General features: G+C 42.4%; 1 protein-coding gene across 1 annotated transcript; it reads right to left on the reverse strand.

Annotated features, from left to right (window-relative positions):
• Positions 1 to 1,609: 1,609 nt before the first annotated feature.
• serinc1 (serine incorporator 1) lies at positions 1,610 to 21,585 on the reverse strand. The gene is made up of 10 exons (XM_046373069.1): positions 21,046 to 21,585; positions 15,606 to 15,767; positions 15,317 to 15,510; positions 12,437 to 12,516; positions 9,313 to 9,450; positions 8,755 to 8,924; positions 7,504 to 7,594; positions 6,353 to 6,494; positions 5,939 to 6,163; positions 1,610 to 2,704 (listed from the first exon to the last, which is right to left on the reverse strand). Exons 1-10 carry the CDS (start codon positions 21,082 to 21,084, stop codon positions 2,566 to 2,568), a joined length of 1,380 nt encoding a protein of 459 aa, XP_046229025.1. The 5' UTR covers positions 21,085 to 21,585; the 3' UTR covers positions 1,610 to 2,565.
• Between the last annotated feature and the right edge of the window lie 453 nt (positions 21,586 to 22,038).

The raw sequence follows: 22,038 nt of genomic DNA on the forward strand, positions 1-22,038 counted from the left end.
AAAGCCCAGATGGTGTGAGCCCCAGGGACCTGAAAGCCTGTGCCCTACAGCTAAGTGGAGTACTTCACCATGTCTTCAACCTGAGTCTGATTCTTCAGAGTCCCCATGGTGTGGAAGACATCATGCCTCGTTCCTGTCCCGAAGACTCCGCATCACACATTATGAAGACCCTGGAAAGACCCATGGTCCAATCACTAAAGTATGCCCTTCAGTTCACCTATCAGCCCTGCCTTGGGAGTGGACGATAGCATCATCTACCTGCTCAACAGAGTCCGCACTCACCTGGACAAGCCGGCAAGCACTGTGAGAATCATGTTCTTTGACTTTTCAAGTGCATCTGAAACCATCAGGCTGGTACTGTTGACTGAGAAGCTGACAGCAATACAGGTAGATGCCCCACTGGTGTCTTGGATTGCAGACTATTTGACAGACAGACCACAGTATGTATGCCTACAGTGCTGCATGTCAGACAGTGATGAGCAACACCGGGACTCCACAGGGGACCATCCTCTCTCCCTTCTTCTTCACTATCTACACCACAGAGTTTACGCACTGCACAGAGACCTGCCACCTTCAGAAATTTTCTGATGACTCCGCACTGGTTGAATGTATTACTGGAGGTGATGAGAGTGAGTACAGGACTGTAGTGGACAACTTTGTCACCACCTACAGCTCAATGTGACAAAGACTAAGGAACTGGTGGTGGACACTCCAGTGACCCCTATCAACATCAAAGGGGCCACTGTGGAGGTGGTGGAGGAGTACAAGTACTTAGGGGTGTACTTGGATCACAGACTGAACTGGTGCAAGAATGTGAACACTGTCTACAGAAAGGGCCAGAGCCGCCTCTATTTTCTGAGGCAACTGAGGTCCTTCAACATCTGCAGGACGATACTCAGGATGTTCTGAGTTGGTGGTGTCCAGTGCCATCACATATGCTGTTGTCTGCTGGGGCAGCTGCCTGAGGGTGAGGGACACTAACAGACTCAACAGCATCATCAAGAAAGCCAGCCATGTTGTAGGAGAGGAACTGGACTCTGACAGTGCTATACTGGACTTTCCCTCTCACCCTCTCCACAATGTGCTGATCAGCTAAAGGAGCTCGTTCAGTAAGAGACTCCTCCTCCCATGGTGCAACACAAGAAATCATTCGTGCCTGTCACCATCAAACTACTGAACTCTGTATTGTAACGGATACATAGACATACATTTCCCTGGAAATGTATAAATGTATGTATATATACATAAATATCTGATATTTCATATTTTATTTTATATTTTTTCTTTTTATTACTATCTTTCAATTTCTTGGTTGGGAACATTGCAAATTGCAGTGTCTGTTTTTAAAAAAAAATTAAAATTTTAAAAAAATAAATAATAAAAAAAATTGCTGATTCTGATGTTGGCAACCCTATATAATGTTAACCAAAACTGTAAAATGATGTATTAATTTGTTGTAAGAATAGTAAGCTGAAACATTAGCTTGGCTATTGTGCTATCTATGGAGTTAATGCTATTTTAGTATATATAGTAGTTGCTCAGTGTCTGGAAGGAAAAAAAAATCAAAGTGGCCAAATTAAAAAAAAAACATGTCCAAGACACACTCCTGTGAAAACCGGCTGTTTTTTTGTCAGTTTTATTAAATGATTTATAATACTTGTACATGTTAAGAGAAGAAAAAAAAATCACATTAGAACAAAAGTCTAGGTGAGACACAAAATGCAGAGCCACAACATGTCTACCAAATTGGTGAGAAACTACATGACTAATGCTAAACACTACCAAATAACTTAGAAGTTTTCAAACAATCAGTCTTACATTTAAAGTCAAAATTCAATGCAAATACATTGTTACGTATGTGCTCAGGGGTGTGCAAGCTGCAGAGTAAACACTGAGCTAGTAGAGCTTTAACACATGATAGCAGATCACAAACATCAACCAGCACAATGCTACACAGTACCGCTCATGCCCGATTATTTTACTAGTTGATGAACAAAAATGCTCGACTGCTCTCACCTGTCAGTGCACAGCTGGAGTCATGCTCTTAGACAACAACTCAAATCCAGTTGACAGCCACAGAATCAAAGCAGTTTCTCCCTTATTTTACATGTAACAGCATTTCCATATGTAATCCTAGAGTAAAGAGTTCAATTGTTCCTTAGCGCAGGGGTCACTAAGCAAAACCATTATAATCTTCATAAAAGTTAGCTACTATTAATGTCACATCAAGTTTTAAAGGAAAAGCATGCAGCTATCTGTTCATTTAAAGAAAACAGAATCATATACCAGGAATACACAGGATATTTAAAATGACAAAACAACGGGAAACCATGACAACAAGCAGCTGAGGATTCACAATAACACTACACCAGAAAAGCTGGACTGCAGCAAGGAAGCGGCAATAAATTCTACAGACAGGCCAGTGCGGCAAACAAAACAGACCTGAATCTAGCCTAAATGCAGCCCCAGACTCGCCAGTAGTAACTGAAGCAGGGTTAGCAACCTATTGTTTTACCAAACAAAACACAGGTGAGGCTGGGTATTGATGTGTCTATCAGCTGTATTTCAGTCAAAGTCTCTGTTGACCAGAACCAGCGGAGCCACCAGTGTCCACACATACAGGGCGATGCAGATCCAGCTGGAGGAGATCTTCACCCACACCGATGGCCACTTGCTGGTCATGGCCTCATAGTTGGAGTCAGGGCTGCAGACAAAACAGACAACAAAGAAACATATCAGCTGACAAATTTATACTCTGCTACTGAAATGTAAAGAGCAAAACTCCAAAAATGTTTGTTAAGAAATGATGAAACCTCACTGAAACAGAAATACAAAACATTTGAGTGGCAGTTGATTGATTCATTGAGGCAGGAAAGCCATTAGCCTGGACTCAATTTTTATACATTTTTAATAATTGAGGAAATGCCAATAGTAAACGCATCTTTTTGTGTCATCACAAAGAGATTAAATGATTAAAAGATATACAGTACTGTGGAAAAGTTTTAGGTGAAAGAACAAAAGAAAAATCTAAATCAAATCAGTATTTCATGTTACTACCCTTCAAACCAGCATCAATTCTTATAGGTACACTTGCACAAAGTGAGGGATTTTGTAGGATTATAGTCAGGTGTGTAGTCAACCAATTATACCTAACAGGTGCTAATAGCTAGCTAGCTAGCTAGATAGATACTTTATTGATCCCAAGGGAAATTCAAACATCCAGTAGCCCATTAAAGCAGTGTAGGTTAGTCAATTTGCACTGTTTACCTCACTCACTTGCACTATAGTCCACCCTGCACCACCTCACTTTTGGACTACCTCCAGAAACATATTTATTTTACTTATCTTATTTTATTTTGTTTTACCTTAATCTATTTTATTTTATTCTTGTATTATATGTTACTTGTTACGTTCTATGTATGCACCAATCACCAAGACAAATTCCTAGTAATGTGAAACCTCTTAACTTACAATGGCAATAAAGTCTTTTCTGATTTCTGAAAAAAGTAAGCAAACAAACAAACAAACAAGGCCTAACTGTTAGCAGGAAAAATAGACTAATATAGCAAGGAAAGCAGGTCAAACAGACTGACTGTGTGTATAAAACAAGAGACTAAAAGCTACAGTGTAAAAATATGTGAACACATTGCTACCCAGAAATGAGATATAAAGTGCAGATTAATTGTGCAAAACATATAAGGTAAGGTGCATAGTGGAGTAACTGCCCTCAGATTTTTATGTCAGATGTGACTCAGGCACAGACTGTTGCTGAGATCGTAACTATTGAACACCCAGAGATGTGTTGTAAAGTCTAATGGCCAGGGGGACAAATGAGTTCCTGAGTCTGTTTGTGGATCAGGTCAGAGACAGCAGTCTGGTGCTGAACACACTCCTCTGACTGATCAGAGTCCTGTGCAGAGGGTGGGAGGTGTTGTTCAGGATGGACAGGATCTTATCCAGGGTCCTTTTATCTGCTACTGACACTACAGAGTCCAGCTCTGTGCCCACCACAGATCCTGTCCCCCGCACCAGTCTGTCCAGCTGTGTTGCGTCCCTCTTCTTGATGCTGCCTCCCCAGCACACCACAGCATAGGACCCTGGCCACCACAGTCTGGTAGAACAGCAGTTTTTTGTAGATGTTAAAGGACCCCAGCCTCCTCAGGAAATACAGATGACTGAGTTTTCCTGTGGATGATGTCGTGTTCACTGACCAGTCCAGTCTGACATTCATGGAGACCGGGGGGATGGGGTCTGTTCCTCCTGAAGTCAATCACCAACGCCTTGGTTTTGGATGTGTTGAGTTGCAGCTTGTTAGCCCTGCACCATTCAGCAAAGTCCTCCACCAGGCTCCTCTACTCCCCCTCCTGTCCATCCTCAATGCAGTCTCTCTGAAAGGTAATCCTCGATCCTTGATCAGGTGTGGGTCCACTCTCATGTTGTGCAGCTTGTCTCTCAGGAGGACGGGCTGGATGGTGTTGAAAGCGCTGGAGAAGTCAAAGAACATGATCCTCACAGCACTGCTCCCATTGTCAAGGTGAGAGTGGGCCTTGTGCAGCAGGTACAGGATGGCGTCGTCCACCCCCTTTGCCAATTTCACATGTAGGTTGAAACACAGTCATTAACCGAAACAGAAACAGCTGTGTAGGAGGTTTAAAATTGGGTGAGGAACAGTCAAATTCTGCTACCAAGGTGAGGTTGTGGAAGACAGTTTTATGTCACAGGTCATGCACCATGGCAAGACTGAGCTCAGCAACAAGACATAAGAAAGTTATACTGCAACAGCAAGGTCTCTTCCAGACAAAGGTTTCAAAGCAGACTGGGGTTTCAAGATGTACTGCTCAAGCTCTTTTGAAGAAGCACAAAGTGGGCAAATTCGAGGATCGTAGAAGCAGTAGTCGTGCAGTTAGATGAAAAACACAAAAATAAACAGATGAAAAACACATCAAGCTTATTTCCCTTTGAAATCAGAAGATGTCCGGCAGTGGCATCAGCTCAGAACTTGTAGAAACCAGTGGGACCCAGGTAGACCCAGACTGTCCGAAGACGTCTGGGCCAGAATTGGTCTTCATGGAAGAGTTGCAGGCAAAAAGCCATACCTCCGACATGGAAACAAGGCCAGGCGATTCAACTATGCACGAAAACATAGGAACTGGGGTGCAGAAAAATGGCAGCAGGTGCTCTGGATTGATGAGTCAAAATTTGAAATATTTGCCTGTAGCAGAAGGCAGTTTGAACACCAATAGCAGAGCAATAATGAGTGTCTGCAAGTAAAAGTGAAGCATAGTGAAAGTTCCTTGCAATTTTGAGCTGCATTTCTGCAAATGCAATACCACCTGGGAGGCATATGATTTGCATCAAATTTAATCTGCAGCAAGATAACAACCCCAAACATACAGCCAATGTCATTCAGAACCATCTTCAGTGTAAAGAACAACAAGAGGTCCTGGAAGTGATGGTATGGCCACCACAGAGCCCCGATCTCAACATCATCAAGTCTGCCTGGGATTACATGAAGAGACAGGAAGATCTATGGTTAGTTCTCCAAGATGTTTGGAACAACCCACCAGCCGAGTTCCTTCAAAAACAGTGTGCAAGTGCGCCTAGAAGAACTGATGCTGTTCTGAAAGCAAAGGGTGGTCACACTAAATATTGATTTGATTTTAGATTTCTCTTCTGTTCATTCACTGCATTTTGTTAACTGCTAAAAAAAAAAAAACCCTCCATTTTTGAAAGAATTCTTAGTTTACAGCATTTTTTCACACCTTTATATATAATCCTCCCTTCCCTTGAGTGGTAACTCTCCAGATAGGTTTGGTTTTAGATGATTTAGAAGATAAGAGGACTCTGTGTTTACGTGCTTGAGGACTGGTGCTCAGACAGTAATCGAAACCTGCTCACCGGATCTAATGGTCATGTCTGTCCAGTGTGTGAAGCCTACCTATACCAGTTGGTGAGTGTCATCATGATGTAGAGTGACGCCAAGAACAACATGAAATGGAAGAAAGAGTAGGAGTAGGTAACACCATCCTTCTCATTGTCCACAGCTCTGTGAAGACTGCTGCCCTCTTCAAAGTTGTCAGTCTGAGGCCCATCCTCAATAAGAGCTGACTCGTCACTTGTCAGAGTCAGCTTGTTCATCTGGGCATTGGATGAATTACGAATACTTATGGACAAACAGGGGAAAAGAGAGAACATCAGAGAACATGGTGCTTCAAATAATTTACCAAACAAAAACAAGAGTCATTTTAGACAACAACAACAACATCAGCCTGCTGGTTAATCATAACTGTTTATGAGTCTGGGTTTCTTCACAAGTCAAGAACTGTGCAGATAATTACAAGGACTTCCTCACCTGGAGTAGAGGACACACATGAGGAAAAGGATCAATCCCACAATCCCCTGGGCATCCCACCACTCAACCACATGGTCCTGAACTGCAGGACTAGTGCTGTTCAGTCCGATAATACCCAAAAGGCTTGGGTTACATTTCCTGTCTGTGAGACACAAGAAAGGAATCAAACTTACTGCTGGTTTTAAATACATGATATGTCACTGACAGATTAATGTAGACCACATTTACTTAATCCAACAGAACAGGTTTTAATAACATTCATAAATGAATTGTATTAACTAAATGAATATTATTAACTGAAAATGAATCTCATATATAATGAGGGAGGCCAGAAACAGGCCAAAAATTAGGTTTCCATTTCTTGGTCATGCAAACAGATAACCATGTTTCACACAGTTTACAAAATAAAACACGCATGAACAAAAAATATCATAGGCATACATCAACTAATTGTAATTTTTTTGAGCAGGTGCCCTGTTGGACTCTTTGTGTAACTTGAATTCTTTAATTCACGTGTATGTATACAAGTATTTTAGTGCTTTTCCGTATGCGCAGATCTCTGCTACTAACTTATTAATCTTTCATATTTCACCCAAAAGCTAAGCTCACAGTCAAAATGTTGAAAGGAGCACAGATTGTTCATGTAACTGGGGAATGGGAATGCATTAAAATTCTGCTATATATAATAGGGCTGGGTATCGATTCATATTTCAATAACTGATTCTGATTCTCAAGAATAGGAATTGATTATCACGATCCGATCTGTCGCAACATATGGTTCCTGAGGTTGGTCATATTTCCACAATACTTCCATTTGGCATTCTTTGCAAATCACTTTGCTTTTGCCAAGCTTATCTTTCTCTTTGTCGTCGTTTCTTAACTCAAAATGGTCCCAGATAGTAGCTTTGAACGTTTCAGGTGTTTGTTATCGCTAGTGTCCAACGCCATGTTCATTGTTTTGATATATTCACACTACGCACGCATGCGTGAATTCAAAGACGGGACTAGTGGGGTTTAAGTTCACCGGGGGAAAATGTATTAGAAAATCAATCTTTGGGCATAATCGATCTTTAGAAAACAATATGAAATTCGATTTGGAATCAAAGAATCGATTTTTTCAAGACATGTCTAATACATAATGTGAATCTTACCAGGTTCATTGGTCATGGCAGACCAAGTCAAGTACATGGTGTACAAGGTCACCAGGGAGGACTGCAGCAGGCCGGACCTGGGCTGGGACTCCTTCACACAGAACAGCAGTCATTAGCCATTATGCTTATACATTTCAGTACAGAGCTTTCAGGCAAGCGTTTTTTTGTGAGCCATATAAACATGGGAAATGTGAGTATGTTGTCCTTCTTGGTGAAAATAATTACTTGATCCCATGCTGATTTTGTCATTTTACCCCCTTACAAAGACATGAACAGTCCATAATTTTTATGGTAGGTTGATTTTAACAGAGAGAGAATAAACAAATCCAGACAAGAAACATTAAATAAGGATTATAAACTGATTTGCATTTGATTGAGTGAAAGAAGTATTTGATCCCCTGCCAATCAGCAAGAATTCTGACCCACACAGACCAGTTACGTGCACACGAGGAACACATTAGTCCTGTCCCTTCAGGAAGGTACTCCCAATTTCAACTTGTTATGTGTATAAAAGACACCTGTCACAGAATCAATCTCTTCCATTCAAACCTCTCCACCTCCATGGGCAAGACCAAAGAGATTCTTGAGCAGGGGGACAACGAACAACTGAATGATTCAGAGAAGGCTTTGGAGAATGTGACGAGGTCAGATGAGACCAACATTGAGCTTTTTGGCATCAACTTGACTTGCCGTGTTTGGAGGCAGAGAAATGCTGAATATGACCCCAAGAACACCATCCCCACTGTCAAACATGGAGATGGAAACATTCTGCTTTGGGGCTGTTTCTCTGCTAAGGGTACAGGAAGACTTCACTGCATTGAGGGGCCAATTAACGGAACCATGTACCATAGAATCTTGGATGAGAATCTTCTGGCCTCAGCCAGAACACTGAAGATGGTTTGGTCTTCCAACATGTTCCAGCAGCAAAATCCCTCCTGAGATGTGCACAAACCTGGTGACCAACTGCAAGAAATGTCTGACCTCTGTGCTTGCCAACAAGGATTTCTCCACCATCTATTAAGTTATGTTTTTATCCTAAAAATTATGGGCTGTTCATGTCTTTGTAAGGTTGTAAACTTACAAAATCATCATCAAGGGATCAAATAATTATTTCCCCCACTGTATACGCATAAAATGAAAATCCTTTGGAAAAAAGGTGAAATGTGGTGAGGGAACACACGGCTTGTTCCGTTGTCTAAAGCTTAGTCACACCCATCCCAAACTTGAATATAAAAGAAAACTTGTGTGAACCTGGATCTGTGGCAGGATGGACATGACAGAGGCTGCGATGCAGAGGAGCATGTTGATGCTGATGAAGACCTTGTTCTCGGTGCAACCATCAGAGTTGGTGTAGTAGACGTAGAACATTACCAGAGACACCAGAGACAGCAAGTAATTTACTGTGGTAACCGACAGCAGAGCTGTGAACACACATTAGAACATCATTACATACATTCCTAAGAAAATAGCAGGATAGGCTCTCAGACTTACAGATTTTTTTTTATTATTAAGAATTCAACATTATCAAAAAGCCTGTTCATGAGAAGCCCTTTACCTGAAAGCTATGAGACACTACAATTTTATTTGTGGGCATGAATTTATTATCAGCCCTCTTTAACGTCATTATCATGTGCTTTAACGCAAAATATTATGAATTTTTCTCAGTCCCTTTGTTGTCTCCATAAGAACTGTCACTGAAACAATTTAGGTATTGTTTATACTCATCTTACATAAAATAATTCTTTTAAGGTTGTTATTAATCTAGTTTTCATCCATATGATCAGCCTCATAATAACACTGTCACCATACCTGCATACCAGCAGCGAGAATTGCCTTCTTCCATCTTCTCTACCCAGGATTCATTCCAGGAATGGGCAAAGTCAATGAGTAAAACCAGCTGGATGAGAATGAAGCAGAAGGCACCAGCCATGCCAACATAAAACCACACTGTGAAAAATATTGGAAAGAAAGAAGATACTTCACTTCACTGTCACAACTGCAGGTTTTTAAAAGCCAGATGCAAGACATTTAAGTACCCTTTTACCACCACCTGAACTGAATGAAGACTCAAATCTACCGAAAACTTGCATGTCGCATATGTTTCTGACACAGAAACATATCATCAATGTCCAGTAAAGATAATGTATATCAACATTTGGTGATTTATGTATTCAGATAAAAGTTCTCTTCATTTTTAAGCTGATAAAACCATTTAAGAACCCACTGTTAACCCACCGTGTCACAAAATTAATTTTTTTTTTTTTGCCCAAAAGACTTCAGGTTTACAAAGAGGTTAACAGAAAAGGTAAAAAGAAAATTTCCAAAATGTTATAATTAAATGGATCAATCTGGCGCACTGTGAAGTGAAATTTGAAATATTTCTTCAACTGAAAAATGCATTTCACAGCACATTAAATCAGTAAATACAATAGGTGAGTATTGATTCCAATATGCAAAAAAGGTCAAATATATATTTATTCTTTCAGGACTTCACTTTGACTTAATTGTTTAATTAAGACAAGTCAATTCAAGTATTTGAAGTAAAAATAATTCACAAAGTAAATACATACAAATAAAAATGTTTAATGTATAATATTGTATTTCTGTATTTCAGTATTTTTTATTTCTATACAAATGCTGCACAGTAGTTGTGCTTTATGTTACAGTGAGGCACACTGAACAGAACTAAGAATCCAGCCTCTTCCCACCAAACACAGAAAGAAACTTTTAATAAACAACTGTTTCCTCTTCTGACACAGACCACACCAACCTGGATGGCCTGGTCTTATTCTAAAATTATTTTGCTTTGTTAGTTTTCTTAGTTATTCCCTGTATGGCATTTTTGACTCATTTTTGATGGTTTTGATAACATTTACTCCTTAATTAATTCTGTTGGCAATAGCTTGTTAATAAGTTGTTAATTAATCGACCTGTTCACTCATGTATTCCTACACTCAGCCAACCATTTTTGTTTTACATACAGTGGTATGAAAAAGTTTGGGCACCCCTGATCATTTTCAGGATTTTCCTTTATAAATCATTGGTTGTTCGGATCAGCAATTTCAGTTAAATATATCATATAGCAGACAAACACAGTGATATTTCAGAAGTGAAATGAAGTTTATAGGATTAACAGAAAGTGTGCAACAATTACTTAAACAACATTAGGCAGGTGCATAAATTTGGGCACCACAACAGAAAAATGACATCAATATTTCGTAGATCCTCCTTTTGCAGAAATAACAGCCTCTAAACGCTTCCTATAGCTTCCAATGAGGGTCTGGAGTCTGGTTGAAGGTATTTTTGACCATTCTTCTTTACAAAAAATCTCCAGTTCAGTCAGGTTTGATGGTTTCCGAGCATGGACAGCCCGCTTTAAATCACACCACAGATTTTCAATAATGTTCAGGTCTGGGGACTGAGATGGCCATTCCAGAACGTTGTAGTTGTTCCTCTGCATGAATGCCTTTGTAGAGTTTGAGCAGTGTTTGGGGTCGTTGTCTTGTTGAAGTATCCAGCCCCGGCGCAACTTCAACTTTGTCACTGATTCTTGAACATTGTTGGCAAGAATCTGCTGATACTGACTGGAATCCATGCGACCTTCAACTTTTACAAGATTGCCAGTACCTGCACTGGCCACACAGCCCCACAGCATGATGGAACCACCACCAAATTTTACTGTGGGTAGCAAGTGTTTGTCTTGGAATGCTGTGTTCTTCTTCCGCCATGCATACTGCCCCTTGTTATGTCCAAATAACTCAATTTTACATTCATCAGTCCACAGCACCTTATTCCAAAAGGAAGCTGGCTTGTCCAAATGTGCTTTAGCATACCTCAAGCGACTCTGTTTGTGGCATGTGCGTAGAAAAGGCTTCCGCCGCATTACTCTCCCATACAGCATCTCCTTGTGCAAAGTGCGCTGAATAGTTGAACGATGCACAGTGACACCATCTGCAGCAAGATCATGTTGTAGGTCTTTGGAGCTGGTCTGTGGGTTGAGTTTGACCGTTCTCACCATTCCTCGCCTCTGCTTATCAGAGATTTTTCTTGGCCTGCCACTCCGGGCCTTAACTAGGACTGTGCCTGTGGTCTTCCATTTCCTCACTATGTTCCTCACAGTGGAAACTGACAGCTTAAATCTCTGAGCCAGCTTTTTGTATCCTTCCCCTAAACCATGATGTTGGACAATCTTTGTTTTCAGGTCATTTGAGAGTTGTTTTGAGGCTCCCATGTTGCCACTCCTCAGAGAAGATGCAAAAGGGAGAACAACTTGCTACTGGCCACCTGAAATACCCTTTCTCATGATCGGATTCACCTGTGTATGTAGGTCAAGGGTCAATGAGCTTACCAAACAAACTTTGTGTTCCAATAATTAGTGCTAAAGGTACTCAAATCAATAAAACAACAAGGGTGCCCAAATTTATGCACCTGCCTAATGTTGTTTCAGTAATTGTTGCACACTTTCTGTTAATCCTATAAACTTCATTTCACTTCTGAAATATCACTGTGTTTGTCTGCTATATGATATATTTAACTGAAATTGCTGATCCGAACAACCAATGATTTATAAAGGAAAATCCTGAAAATGATCAGGGGTGCCCAAACTTTTTCATACCACTGTATGTATATACAAGTTTTGTTGCCCTTATTCATACCTATGCCTTAGTAGTTCAACAAATCTTAATTTCAGTCACTACATTTGTGTTTTCCTGTATAATGGAGATGGACATCATTATAATCAGTTTACAGCATTCAGATATAAGATTCATCTGATGTGATTATTTTTTCTCCCAATTAATCAGTGGAGGTGGAGACTCATAATAGTGCATAATATTAATTTACAGGTCATTTACTGTCATAGAGGTACAGACATTTTTTTGCTACAATGTATTTATTTGAGAGGAAAAAGACAACAAGGGAAAAGAACAGTTACCAGTAGTGAAGGGACCTTCTGAGATGAAAAATGATCCAATAGTCATGGCAGTAGCTGCAACAAACTTAAAGAACCAAAACCTGTAACAGAGACAAATAATCTAAAAATGATTAAATAGTTGCCTGACAATCACTTTCAACAGTTCTTGTAGCAGTTTTTGGCAAGAACTGCAGGATTTAATTCTTGCACACATCAATCGTTTTGAATTATTGCTCAGATATAACAAGTACTTTAAAAGATGCCTACTTGGGTCTCAGGTAACTATAACAGACACTTGTCAAGATATTTACACATTTTATAGACTAGGAATTCATTATTCCAAAGAACACTTGACAGAGTAATCAATGACAAAAATAATCATTATTTACAGCCCAAGATCAGATGCTTCAAAGTAGAGGTGACCTTTCACTATACTGTGCTCACTGCATGGTAGTAGAAAAGCCCCTCAAACCATTGGAAACCAGGCAAGTGCATGCTCTGGTGCAGACAGCTGCTCAATCACACATATAACAGGAGGTCAAGTTTGGTGACTTTTCTCAAATAAAATATGATCAATCAAAAGCTGGTATTGATAATTGTCATGCAGACTTAAGATAAACGGTTAACACAAATTAGTGGACACTTTATCACTTTCTAAAATGTAGGTGATGAGTCCATAACCACCACCTTATCGAGGTGGAGGGGTCTGAGTGCCCTAATGAGCTATGTTGTCGGGGGCTGTGTGCACCTATTAGGGTCTCCCAAGACAAATTGTTCCTGGTGGAAGGGTGAGACAAAGCGTGCTTCACAGAGACCTCAATGAAAAGTAAAATCAAGGACCCTGCCCGGAGGGTTACCGGGACCAGGCCTGGAGAAAGGGCCCGTCGGTGTGCGCCTGGCGGCCCGGGCCTTTGCCTATGGGGCCCCGCTGGGCCCAGCCCAAAGAAAGGACATGGGTCTCTCCTCCAGTGGGCCCACCACCTGCAGGAGGAGTCAAAGGAATTTGGTGCAGTGTGGATTCTGCGCCAGTTGGTGATGTTCGCTGTTGGGACATGGAATGTCACTTCACTGGTGGCGAAGGAGCCTGAGCTTGTGTGAGAGGTTGAGAGATAACGGCCAGATATAGTCGGGCTCACCTTCCATGCACAGCTTGGGCTATGGAACCAGTCTCCTTGAGAGGGGTCTTCTCTGGAGTTGCCTTGGGTGAGAGGCGGAGGGCAGGAGTGGGCTTACTTACAGTCCCACGGCTCTCTGTCTGTATGTTGGGGTTTACCCCAGTGAACGAAAGGGTTGTATCCCTGCGCCTTTGGGTTGGGGAATGGGTCATGACTGTTGTTTGTGCTTAAATGCACCAAATAACAGTTCAAAGTACCCACTTTTTTTGGAGTCCCTGGGACGGGTGCAGGAAGATGCCCCATGCTAGGGATTCCATTGTTTTACTGGGGGACTTCAACACTGATGGGGCAACAGCCTGCCTGATCTGAACCCAAGCGGTCTTCAGTTATTGGACTTCTGTGCTAGTCACATTTAGTCCATAGCTAACACCATGTTTGAACATAAGGGTGTCCATAAGTGCACCTGGCACCAGGACACCCTAGGTCGCAGGTCGATTATCAACTTTGCAGCCGTATCAGCGGATCTGCGGTTATATGTTTTGAACACTCTGACCAAGAGAGGAGCAGAGCTGTCAAGTGATCGACGCCTGGTGGTGAGTTGGATCAGGTGGCAGGGCAGGACCTAAACAAACAGTGAGGATCTGCACGGAACATCTGGCTGAGGACCCAGTCAGAATCATCTTCAACCCCCACCTAAGGCATAACCTCGACTGCACGCCGGGGCTGGTGGGGGACGTGGAGTCTGAGTAGGTCACGTTCCACACTGTTAGGCCACTGCAGAGGTGGCTGTTTGCAGCTGCGGTCAGAAGGTCTGGTCTTTGAAACTCAGATCAAAGAGGAACAATGTGGTATTCATCCCAGTCTTGGAACACTGGACCAGGACCAGCTCTACAGCCTAGTAAGGCTGCTGGAGGGGTTGTGGGACTATGCAAAACCAGTCCTGTGGCGGATGGTGTCAGGTTTGGTGGCCTTTGGATTCCATCTCTGCTTTTTGCAGATGCTGTGGTCCTACTGGCGTCATTGAGCAGTGACCTCCAGTTCGCACTGGGATGGTTTGCAGCCGAGTGTGAAGCAGCTGAGATGAAGATCAGCACCTATAAATCCGAGGCCATGGTTCTCAACCGGAAAAGGGTGGATTACCCACTCCGGATCGGAGAAGAGTTGCTGACCCAAGTGGAGGAGTTTAAGTATCTTGGGGTCTTGTTCATGAGTAAGGGTAAAGGGCAAACTTCTTGATTTACCAGTCAATCTAAATTCCAACCCTCACCATTAGTCACGAGCTGTGGGTGGTGAAGGAAAGAACAAGATCACAGATACAAGCGGCGGAAATGAGTTTCCTCCGCAGGGTGGCCAGGCTCAATTTTACAGATAGGGTGAGGATCTCAGACATAGGGCAGGAGCTCAGAGTAAAGCCACTGCTCCTTTGCATAGATAGGAGCCAGCTGAGGTGGCTCGGGCACTTGGTTAGGATGCCTCCTGGACGTCTCCCTGGGTAGTTGTTTAGGGCATGCCCAGGAGACCCTGGGACAGACCCTAGACACAATTGAGGGATTATATCTCTCATCTGGCCTGGGAACACCTTGGGATCCCCCCGGACAAGCTGGTCGAAGTGACCAGGGAGAGGACAGTCTGGGTTTCCCTGCTGAGGCTGCTGCCCCCCACCACCCAGATTCGGATAAACGGAGAAAGACAAGATGAGATGAGACAAGCCCACAAAGTGTTAAGCAAAGTCTGAGTTTATGTCCTAGCAGACAGAAGAAGTTGTGGATGGAGGATTATGACTCACCCATTGTGTAGTGCAGCTCGGGGGTCCTGGCTAGTCTTGACTTTGATCATGAGCAGCGAGAAGAGCAGGAAGAACATGGCCATGCCGAAGCAAACGCGGTACACAGCCTTGTAGCCAACCAGCACATCACAGTTCACATGACCTTCAACACCAGGAATAGATGAACCTATCCCTCCTTCACAAAAACCCGGAATCTGCAGCAATACACAGAGCAGAAGTTATGATCCTGTACTGTAATAATTTCACACACAATTTATTTTTCATGTCTGTTATGAGCAACTGTGTGTACCTTCTTTAGCTGCTCTTCCATGCCAGGCATCAACATAATACAGGCAACACCCACTCCCAGCAGCAGGAAGAAGGCATAAATCAGGCGAGTCACTGTAGAGTTATTTCCACTGGGGCAGCATCGGCAGAGGAGGCAGGGTGCACTGCCACACAGGCATGGGATCTGCATGCACAAATCAGAATTTTATTCATTATTATAATTAATGGAAGGATGGAAGGGTAGATATCATCAGTACATACCAGTGTGTCAAAAGTATTGATTTTAAAATTATAAAATATCTAACTTAACTGGCACTGAAAGTGAAGAAACTATATGTAAAAGCAACCTTTTTGGTTTTGGACGGATCAGAAAATCAGTCAGTATCTGATGTGACCACTATTTGGCTCATGCAGGCAGACTTAATCAGGTTTGTTAAATGTTCATAAACTCCTCTTCAATGGCTGTGCAAAACTGCTGGAACTAGAACACACAGGTGTATATGTTGAGCCAAAGCATCCCGAACATGTTTAGCAAGTGAAATATGTGGTGAATATGCAGACCATGCACACTGTCCTGTATCTGTCTACAGATACTTGCAACAGGGAATTGTACATCATTAAAAATGTAGAATTTCCTTTATTTGTCCCACAGTGGGGAAATCTGCATTTTCACAGCAGCACAAGGACAGCAATAAGGTACAAGGAGTCAAATAAAAACATAAAAATGTGTAAAAAAAAAAAAAACATTATTAACATTAATATTAACAACTAGACTGAACTAAATTCCTTTCCAAGGAGGAAAAACCACACAGACATAACACATAACATAAAGTGACTACCTGTCACTTTTGTACTGCTTCAAAACAGTACAAAAAAGTTACAGCAAAGGTTACCGTATTGCACGTGATCTGTTGAAGTTATTGCACATATAGCTATTGTGGTGGAGTTTCTGCACGGAACATATTGAGATTCAGACTGTAGTTGAGTACATGGGTCTGCCAGGAGCAGTGCTGGTTGTACAGTCTCACAGCAGCAGAAGGACCTACAGAAACGCTCCTTCACGCACTTGGGGCAAAGCAGCCTTGAGCAGCTGTGCAGTACCCTAACCCGGACCCCAACATCCGTCTCTCTCCCATCACCTGCACTTGGTCAAGAGGGCTCCCTAGGACAGAGATGGCCTTCCTGAAGATTTGGTCAAGTCTCTTCCTGTCTGCAGTGGAGATGCTGCTGCGCCAGCAGACCACTCCATAGCAAAGGGCTGATGCCACCACAGAGTCGAAAAATGGAGTGCCCCCTGCACTCCAAAGGACCTAAGTCTCCTCAGCAGGTACAGTCTGCTCTGGCCCTTCCTGTAGTGCAGTGGAGTTGTCTGTCCAGTCCAGTTGCTGTTGAGGTGAACATCCAGGTACTTAAAGAAGTCCACAATCTCAATGACCATTTCCTGAATGTTCACCAGTTGGGGGTGAGTGTCCACATCTGTGGAAATCCACCACCAGCTCCACCACCATCAGTTCTCTGTATTCTGTAGTCCGCAGTTTAGAGGGTGAAAAGGGACGGAGCCAGGACCATTCCCTGCAGGATCCCCATGCTACAGACCACCACGTCTCACACACGCAGTTCTGTGTCTTTATGTACTGTTGGTGGTTGGTGAGGTAGTCCAGTAGCCATACTGTAAGATGCTGGTCCACCCCTGAGTGCTTCAACTTGTCCCCCAGCAATGCAGGCTGCATGGTGTTGAAAGCACTGGAGAAATCAAAAAACTTGATTCTCACAGTGCTTCCAGGGTTGTCCAGGTGAGAAATGTCCCTGTACAAGAGGAAGGTGACTGCACTATCCACCTCAATGGCAAGCTGGTAGGCGAACTGGAGCGGGTCCGTTGATGGGCTCACCAAATGGCGAAGATGTACGAGCACCATCCTCTTCACAGTCTTCATGAGGTGGAATGTCAGTGCCTTGGGTTGCAACATCTGCAGTGCTGACACCACACATTTTCCACAGCTGTGGTACTCTACCCAACTTCAGGCTCATGGTAAAGATGTACTGCACTATCCCGCGTAGCTGGTTTGTTCAGGACTTCAGGAGCCTGGAACTGATGCCATCTGGACCTGCAGCCCTCCTTATCTTTATTCTCCTAAGCTCACCTGGTCTGTGGTTAGGGGCACGTTGGAGCAAGGGTGTTGTGTGCTGGTAGAAGTGGAAGATGAGTTTGTGGCAGATGAAACAAAAGGGGGTGGTTGTGAGCTAAAAGTTGTGGAGAAGTGGCTGGGAGTAGGGGTGGGGGTTGCCGCAGAGATGGCTGGGTGGGGGCAGGAGGAGGTGACTGATCACCCTGTTATTCAATTTCCCTGAGGGAGCCATCTTAAAGGGATCAATAAAGTGAAGTCTAAGTCTCTAAGTCTTAAAGAATAGATTCTAATCATTCACCCACTTCAGGTCCCCAGCAGCCTGGGAGTCAGTTTCCTTGTGGCCTGAGATGGTTCTCAGGCTTTTGCAGACTCTGCTTCTCCAACATCTTCCTGTAACAGGCTTTCCCCTGCCTGATCTTCCTCCTCAACTCTCTCTGAATAGGTTTTAGCTCTTCTTTCTTTCTTGATTTAAAGGCCCTCTCTTTCTCCTCGAGAAGGGTGTTTATGTCAGGGGTGATCCATAGTTCATTGTTGGAGAAACACCGCACAGTCCTGTATGGTGTTCTCCACACAGAAGTTTATATAGCCCGTTGTGCAGTGTGTGAGACTGTCGATGTCCTTCCCATGAAAATCACACAGTAGAATCAAAACAGTCTTTCAGAGCCTCTTCAGTCTCCTCAGACCATCTCCACTGTGGGGTGACAGCTGGTTGCCTGTATACAATGCAGAGACAAGTAAGAAGGCCCCTGGGTGCTGAGTCTGCAGTCTGCTTGCGACGGAGTGGAGGACATCGCAGGCAGTGTCCGCGTTAGATAGATAGATGACTTTATTCATCTTAATTAACTGAAGGGAGATGTACACAGCCATTGTGATGACGTGGGAGAATTCTCTCAGCAGATAATCTGGCCTCATATGGCCTCAATGGCCAATGTCCCTACACCAGATCTGCTCCTTAATAGTGATGTGCCTAGTTACACCATTCACAAATACTGCCAGCACTCCTCCTTTTCTCCTTTAGATTTACTTAAAAATAATAATAAGAAGAAAAACTAGCTTTCAAGTCTCCCAAGGTCACCTTACAGGCTGAAACCCAGCTACTGCAACTGAATTTTGTGAGTGGCCGATCTGGAGGCAGGTGTTATCTTTGAGGCAGTCTACGCCACCAACCACTCTATCCCTCCACACCTCCCTCGTCCTATAAAACCAACATCTCGCCACTTTGCCAACTGTTGAGAGTTAGGAGCAGTTTGAGCGAAGGTAGATATTCTAGTGCTAATTTTATAGTTAGTTCTGTGTTTACGGTACTTAGAAGACAAGATTAGTTAGTGATTTTAGACAGTTGTTAGGTTGTAGACTAGCTTTAGTTCGTAGTTTAACTTTGTGTGTTTTAGAAAGTTGTTTGATTTAGCATCTGTTAGTTTTAGTATTCATTAGCTAGTGGCGAAATGGGTTAACATTGCTTTCTCAGCTGTAAAAACACCACTCGACTGGGCAGCTTTCGTAGCCCCCTCCTCCAAATTATGTAAACACTACAGGCTTTCTAAATACCATAAAGTGTGTTTTGCTTCTGTCTTAGTCCATGTCTTCACATCTCTGAATTAAAATGTTCTCACAACTTGTAAATACTTAAACTGTAAATCTGATTGTCTCCCTCCCCTTGAAAAAAAAATAACTGTCATAGCGTGCACGCTATGAATTTAATAGAATAGACACAAACGCAATCAGATCTACTAGTGCACTAAAAACGAAGAGCCAGCAATGCTAAGATCAGGAAACAATAGAGATCTGCAGACCATAAAGCTCTCTTTGAAAGAACTTTTATTCACTGGTGCATGACATTTCAAGCACACGGCTCTTCCGCAGACTAATACTGGGATGAGTATTTTTTTATTATCTTTGCAGTGATATTAAGGGTGCCTTTATACATTCCCAGTTGTTTTTTTGTTTTTTTTTACCAGTCATCCCTTCTACAATTGATATCTTTAATTGTCCTGCTTATTATGTGTTTAACTTCTTCATATTTGTCTAATACTAAAGTTTGCTCTGGCTTTCTAAAATATGCCGCTTTGCTATCAGAAGAGTTTTTCATGATTCTGACTGTTCATATGCTGCAAGCACCGCCTATTTCACGCGAATGTGCTTATGAATACATTGAGAAATTTTGAGTTTCCCTGATAAGCAATTTCATGTAACTGGTTAGCGTACCGCAGTTGCTGAGGTTAGTGAAAACAGATAACAAAAACTATGCTGAACTTTATTTATATCGCAGGCTGCAGCTCATGTGGAAACAAAAAAAAAATCCAAAAGTTAGAATACAGAAGGAACACAACTGTGAAGGTACAGAATAATACAAAAACCATAACACAAAAATAAATGTCTCACCCTTAATAAAATAAAGGAGGGTGTGCATTTTTGATGGTTTTGAGAATCATTCTAAACCATGACATACCATAAAACCTTGATACCAGCCAAGCCTATTCAAGTCATCTGTGATCTGGTGTTCAATTTTTCATAATCTGCTTGTTTTTTTTTCTTTAAATATCTTTGTTGAGTTTGTCATTCACATTTATAACTTTCGATTTATATATCCCCGTTCTTAAAAAGATGTGTAAGTACACTGAAAGGAACTTAAAATTCCTTGTAGGTGTGATTCTGACTCCAACTGTGATCATTTCTGAACGTCGCTAAACAAGCCTTCTTGTGGGGTCGCCGTCTCTGACTAAATCTGTAGATGCCTGCCTTCACAAGACGCAATAACAGCACCCTGATGACAGCTGGCCTCTCTGTTTACATGGCTGCAGTGATGTAACAGTAAACGAGAAACCGAGGCTGCTTTGTTGACATCTTCGACGGCTCCGTGTTTACACAGCAAACACATACGTGTTCACGCACATGGGTGAAACCACCATACACTTCAAAATGCTTTACTGAAATTTCGCTGTGGTACATTTTCATCAAAAACTCGCGGAGCCGTGGCGAGGCTCTACATGTTTGACGCTGTTTAGCATAACAGCTAGCCAGTTTCCACTGTATATATATATATATATATATAAATATGTGTGTGTGTGTCATTTTAGTTCTGCAGTTTGCTTCTGTAACTAAAGCTACACGAGACTACAACCTCTGAATGAGGATTGAAGATCGACAAGTTAATGCTAACTGCCTATATTGTGTTTAATAATGTTTTCATGCGCCACTGTGTATCGCCCTGTTGATAGCGGCCTGATGTTTTGTGTTTTTGCGCAGTCATGACAGCACATGAAAGTCAAAGCAGCTAATTACAACAATACCATATAAACCGCTTGCCCGGTCGACATAGATGCGTGTGTTACTTACCCAGCTCGCCATGGAGCACAATCCCAGAACGGCTCCCATGATGGCTGTTGTTTTTTAATTTGGTAATGTATTTTGATGGCTGATAGTTCTTACAGGATGTAAGCTATGCTTCCCGATATCTTCTTCTTATACAGTTCCGGTAGTTTAAATGCAGATAAGCGTTTTGCTGCCCTCCATAGGACGACTGCAGCACTTACATCTCAGTCTTAAACCACATGGGCTACAAAAAACAAAACTTACAAAATGTATCCACCTTATTCTGATGGCGGCTAATGCAGGTATGGTTATGGGAAGAACTTCCCGTAAGATAGCGGAGAGAGCAGTACGCTGATCAGTTCCAGGGTTCCTGTGTTCTTTTTGAAAGTCATTTACTCCTAATTTACCCCGTTTTATATGGAATTATATTCATGCCACAATTGAAATTATTCCCGCGAAAAATTAAAATCGTACGCGCAAAACTTATGGTTGAGCAGACAAAAATCAATTCGGTGCTCAAAAATAGCTTCCTCCGCGCTCAGGTACACTGCTGCATGCTGACAATAGCTTTTTCCCTCACTCTGCCCCAGTTACACACGCTCAAGCTTTGCACGTTATAAATGTGCCACAAAAGGTCAACCAATCAGAGAACTTGGATGGCGAAAACTTGTGATTGGCTGCTTCTGTTCCAATCACATCGCAGCATCCACGTGGGAAGTTTTACCATAGAGTTTTACAAGACCGCAAGGTGAACCACGAAAAGTTTTAGAAATTGATTTCCGCCACGCAGTCTGGGGGCTACACAATCTTTAGTTCAATAAAAATAGTGAGTCTTGTTAAGCTAATAGCAAAAAGGACATGGCTATGTATACGGCACTGTTTAGATTCCATTTGTCCCACTTCAGAGGACTTTTGGGTGTTTTTCTCTTTATTCGGTAACGTTGAATAAGGGGTTGGAGGAGGGGCATGTGATCGGAAGGTTGCTGGTTCGATTCCCCCACCTGAAGGGAAGGAAAA

The sequence above is a fragment of the Scatophagus argus genome, chromosome 19 (assembly GCF_020382885.2).
Source record: "Scatophagus argus isolate fScaArg1 chromosome 19, fScaArg1.pri, whole genome shotgun sequence".
Taxonomy (NCBI): domain Eukaryota; kingdom Metazoa; phylum Chordata; class Actinopteri; family Scatophagidae; genus Scatophagus; species Scatophagus argus.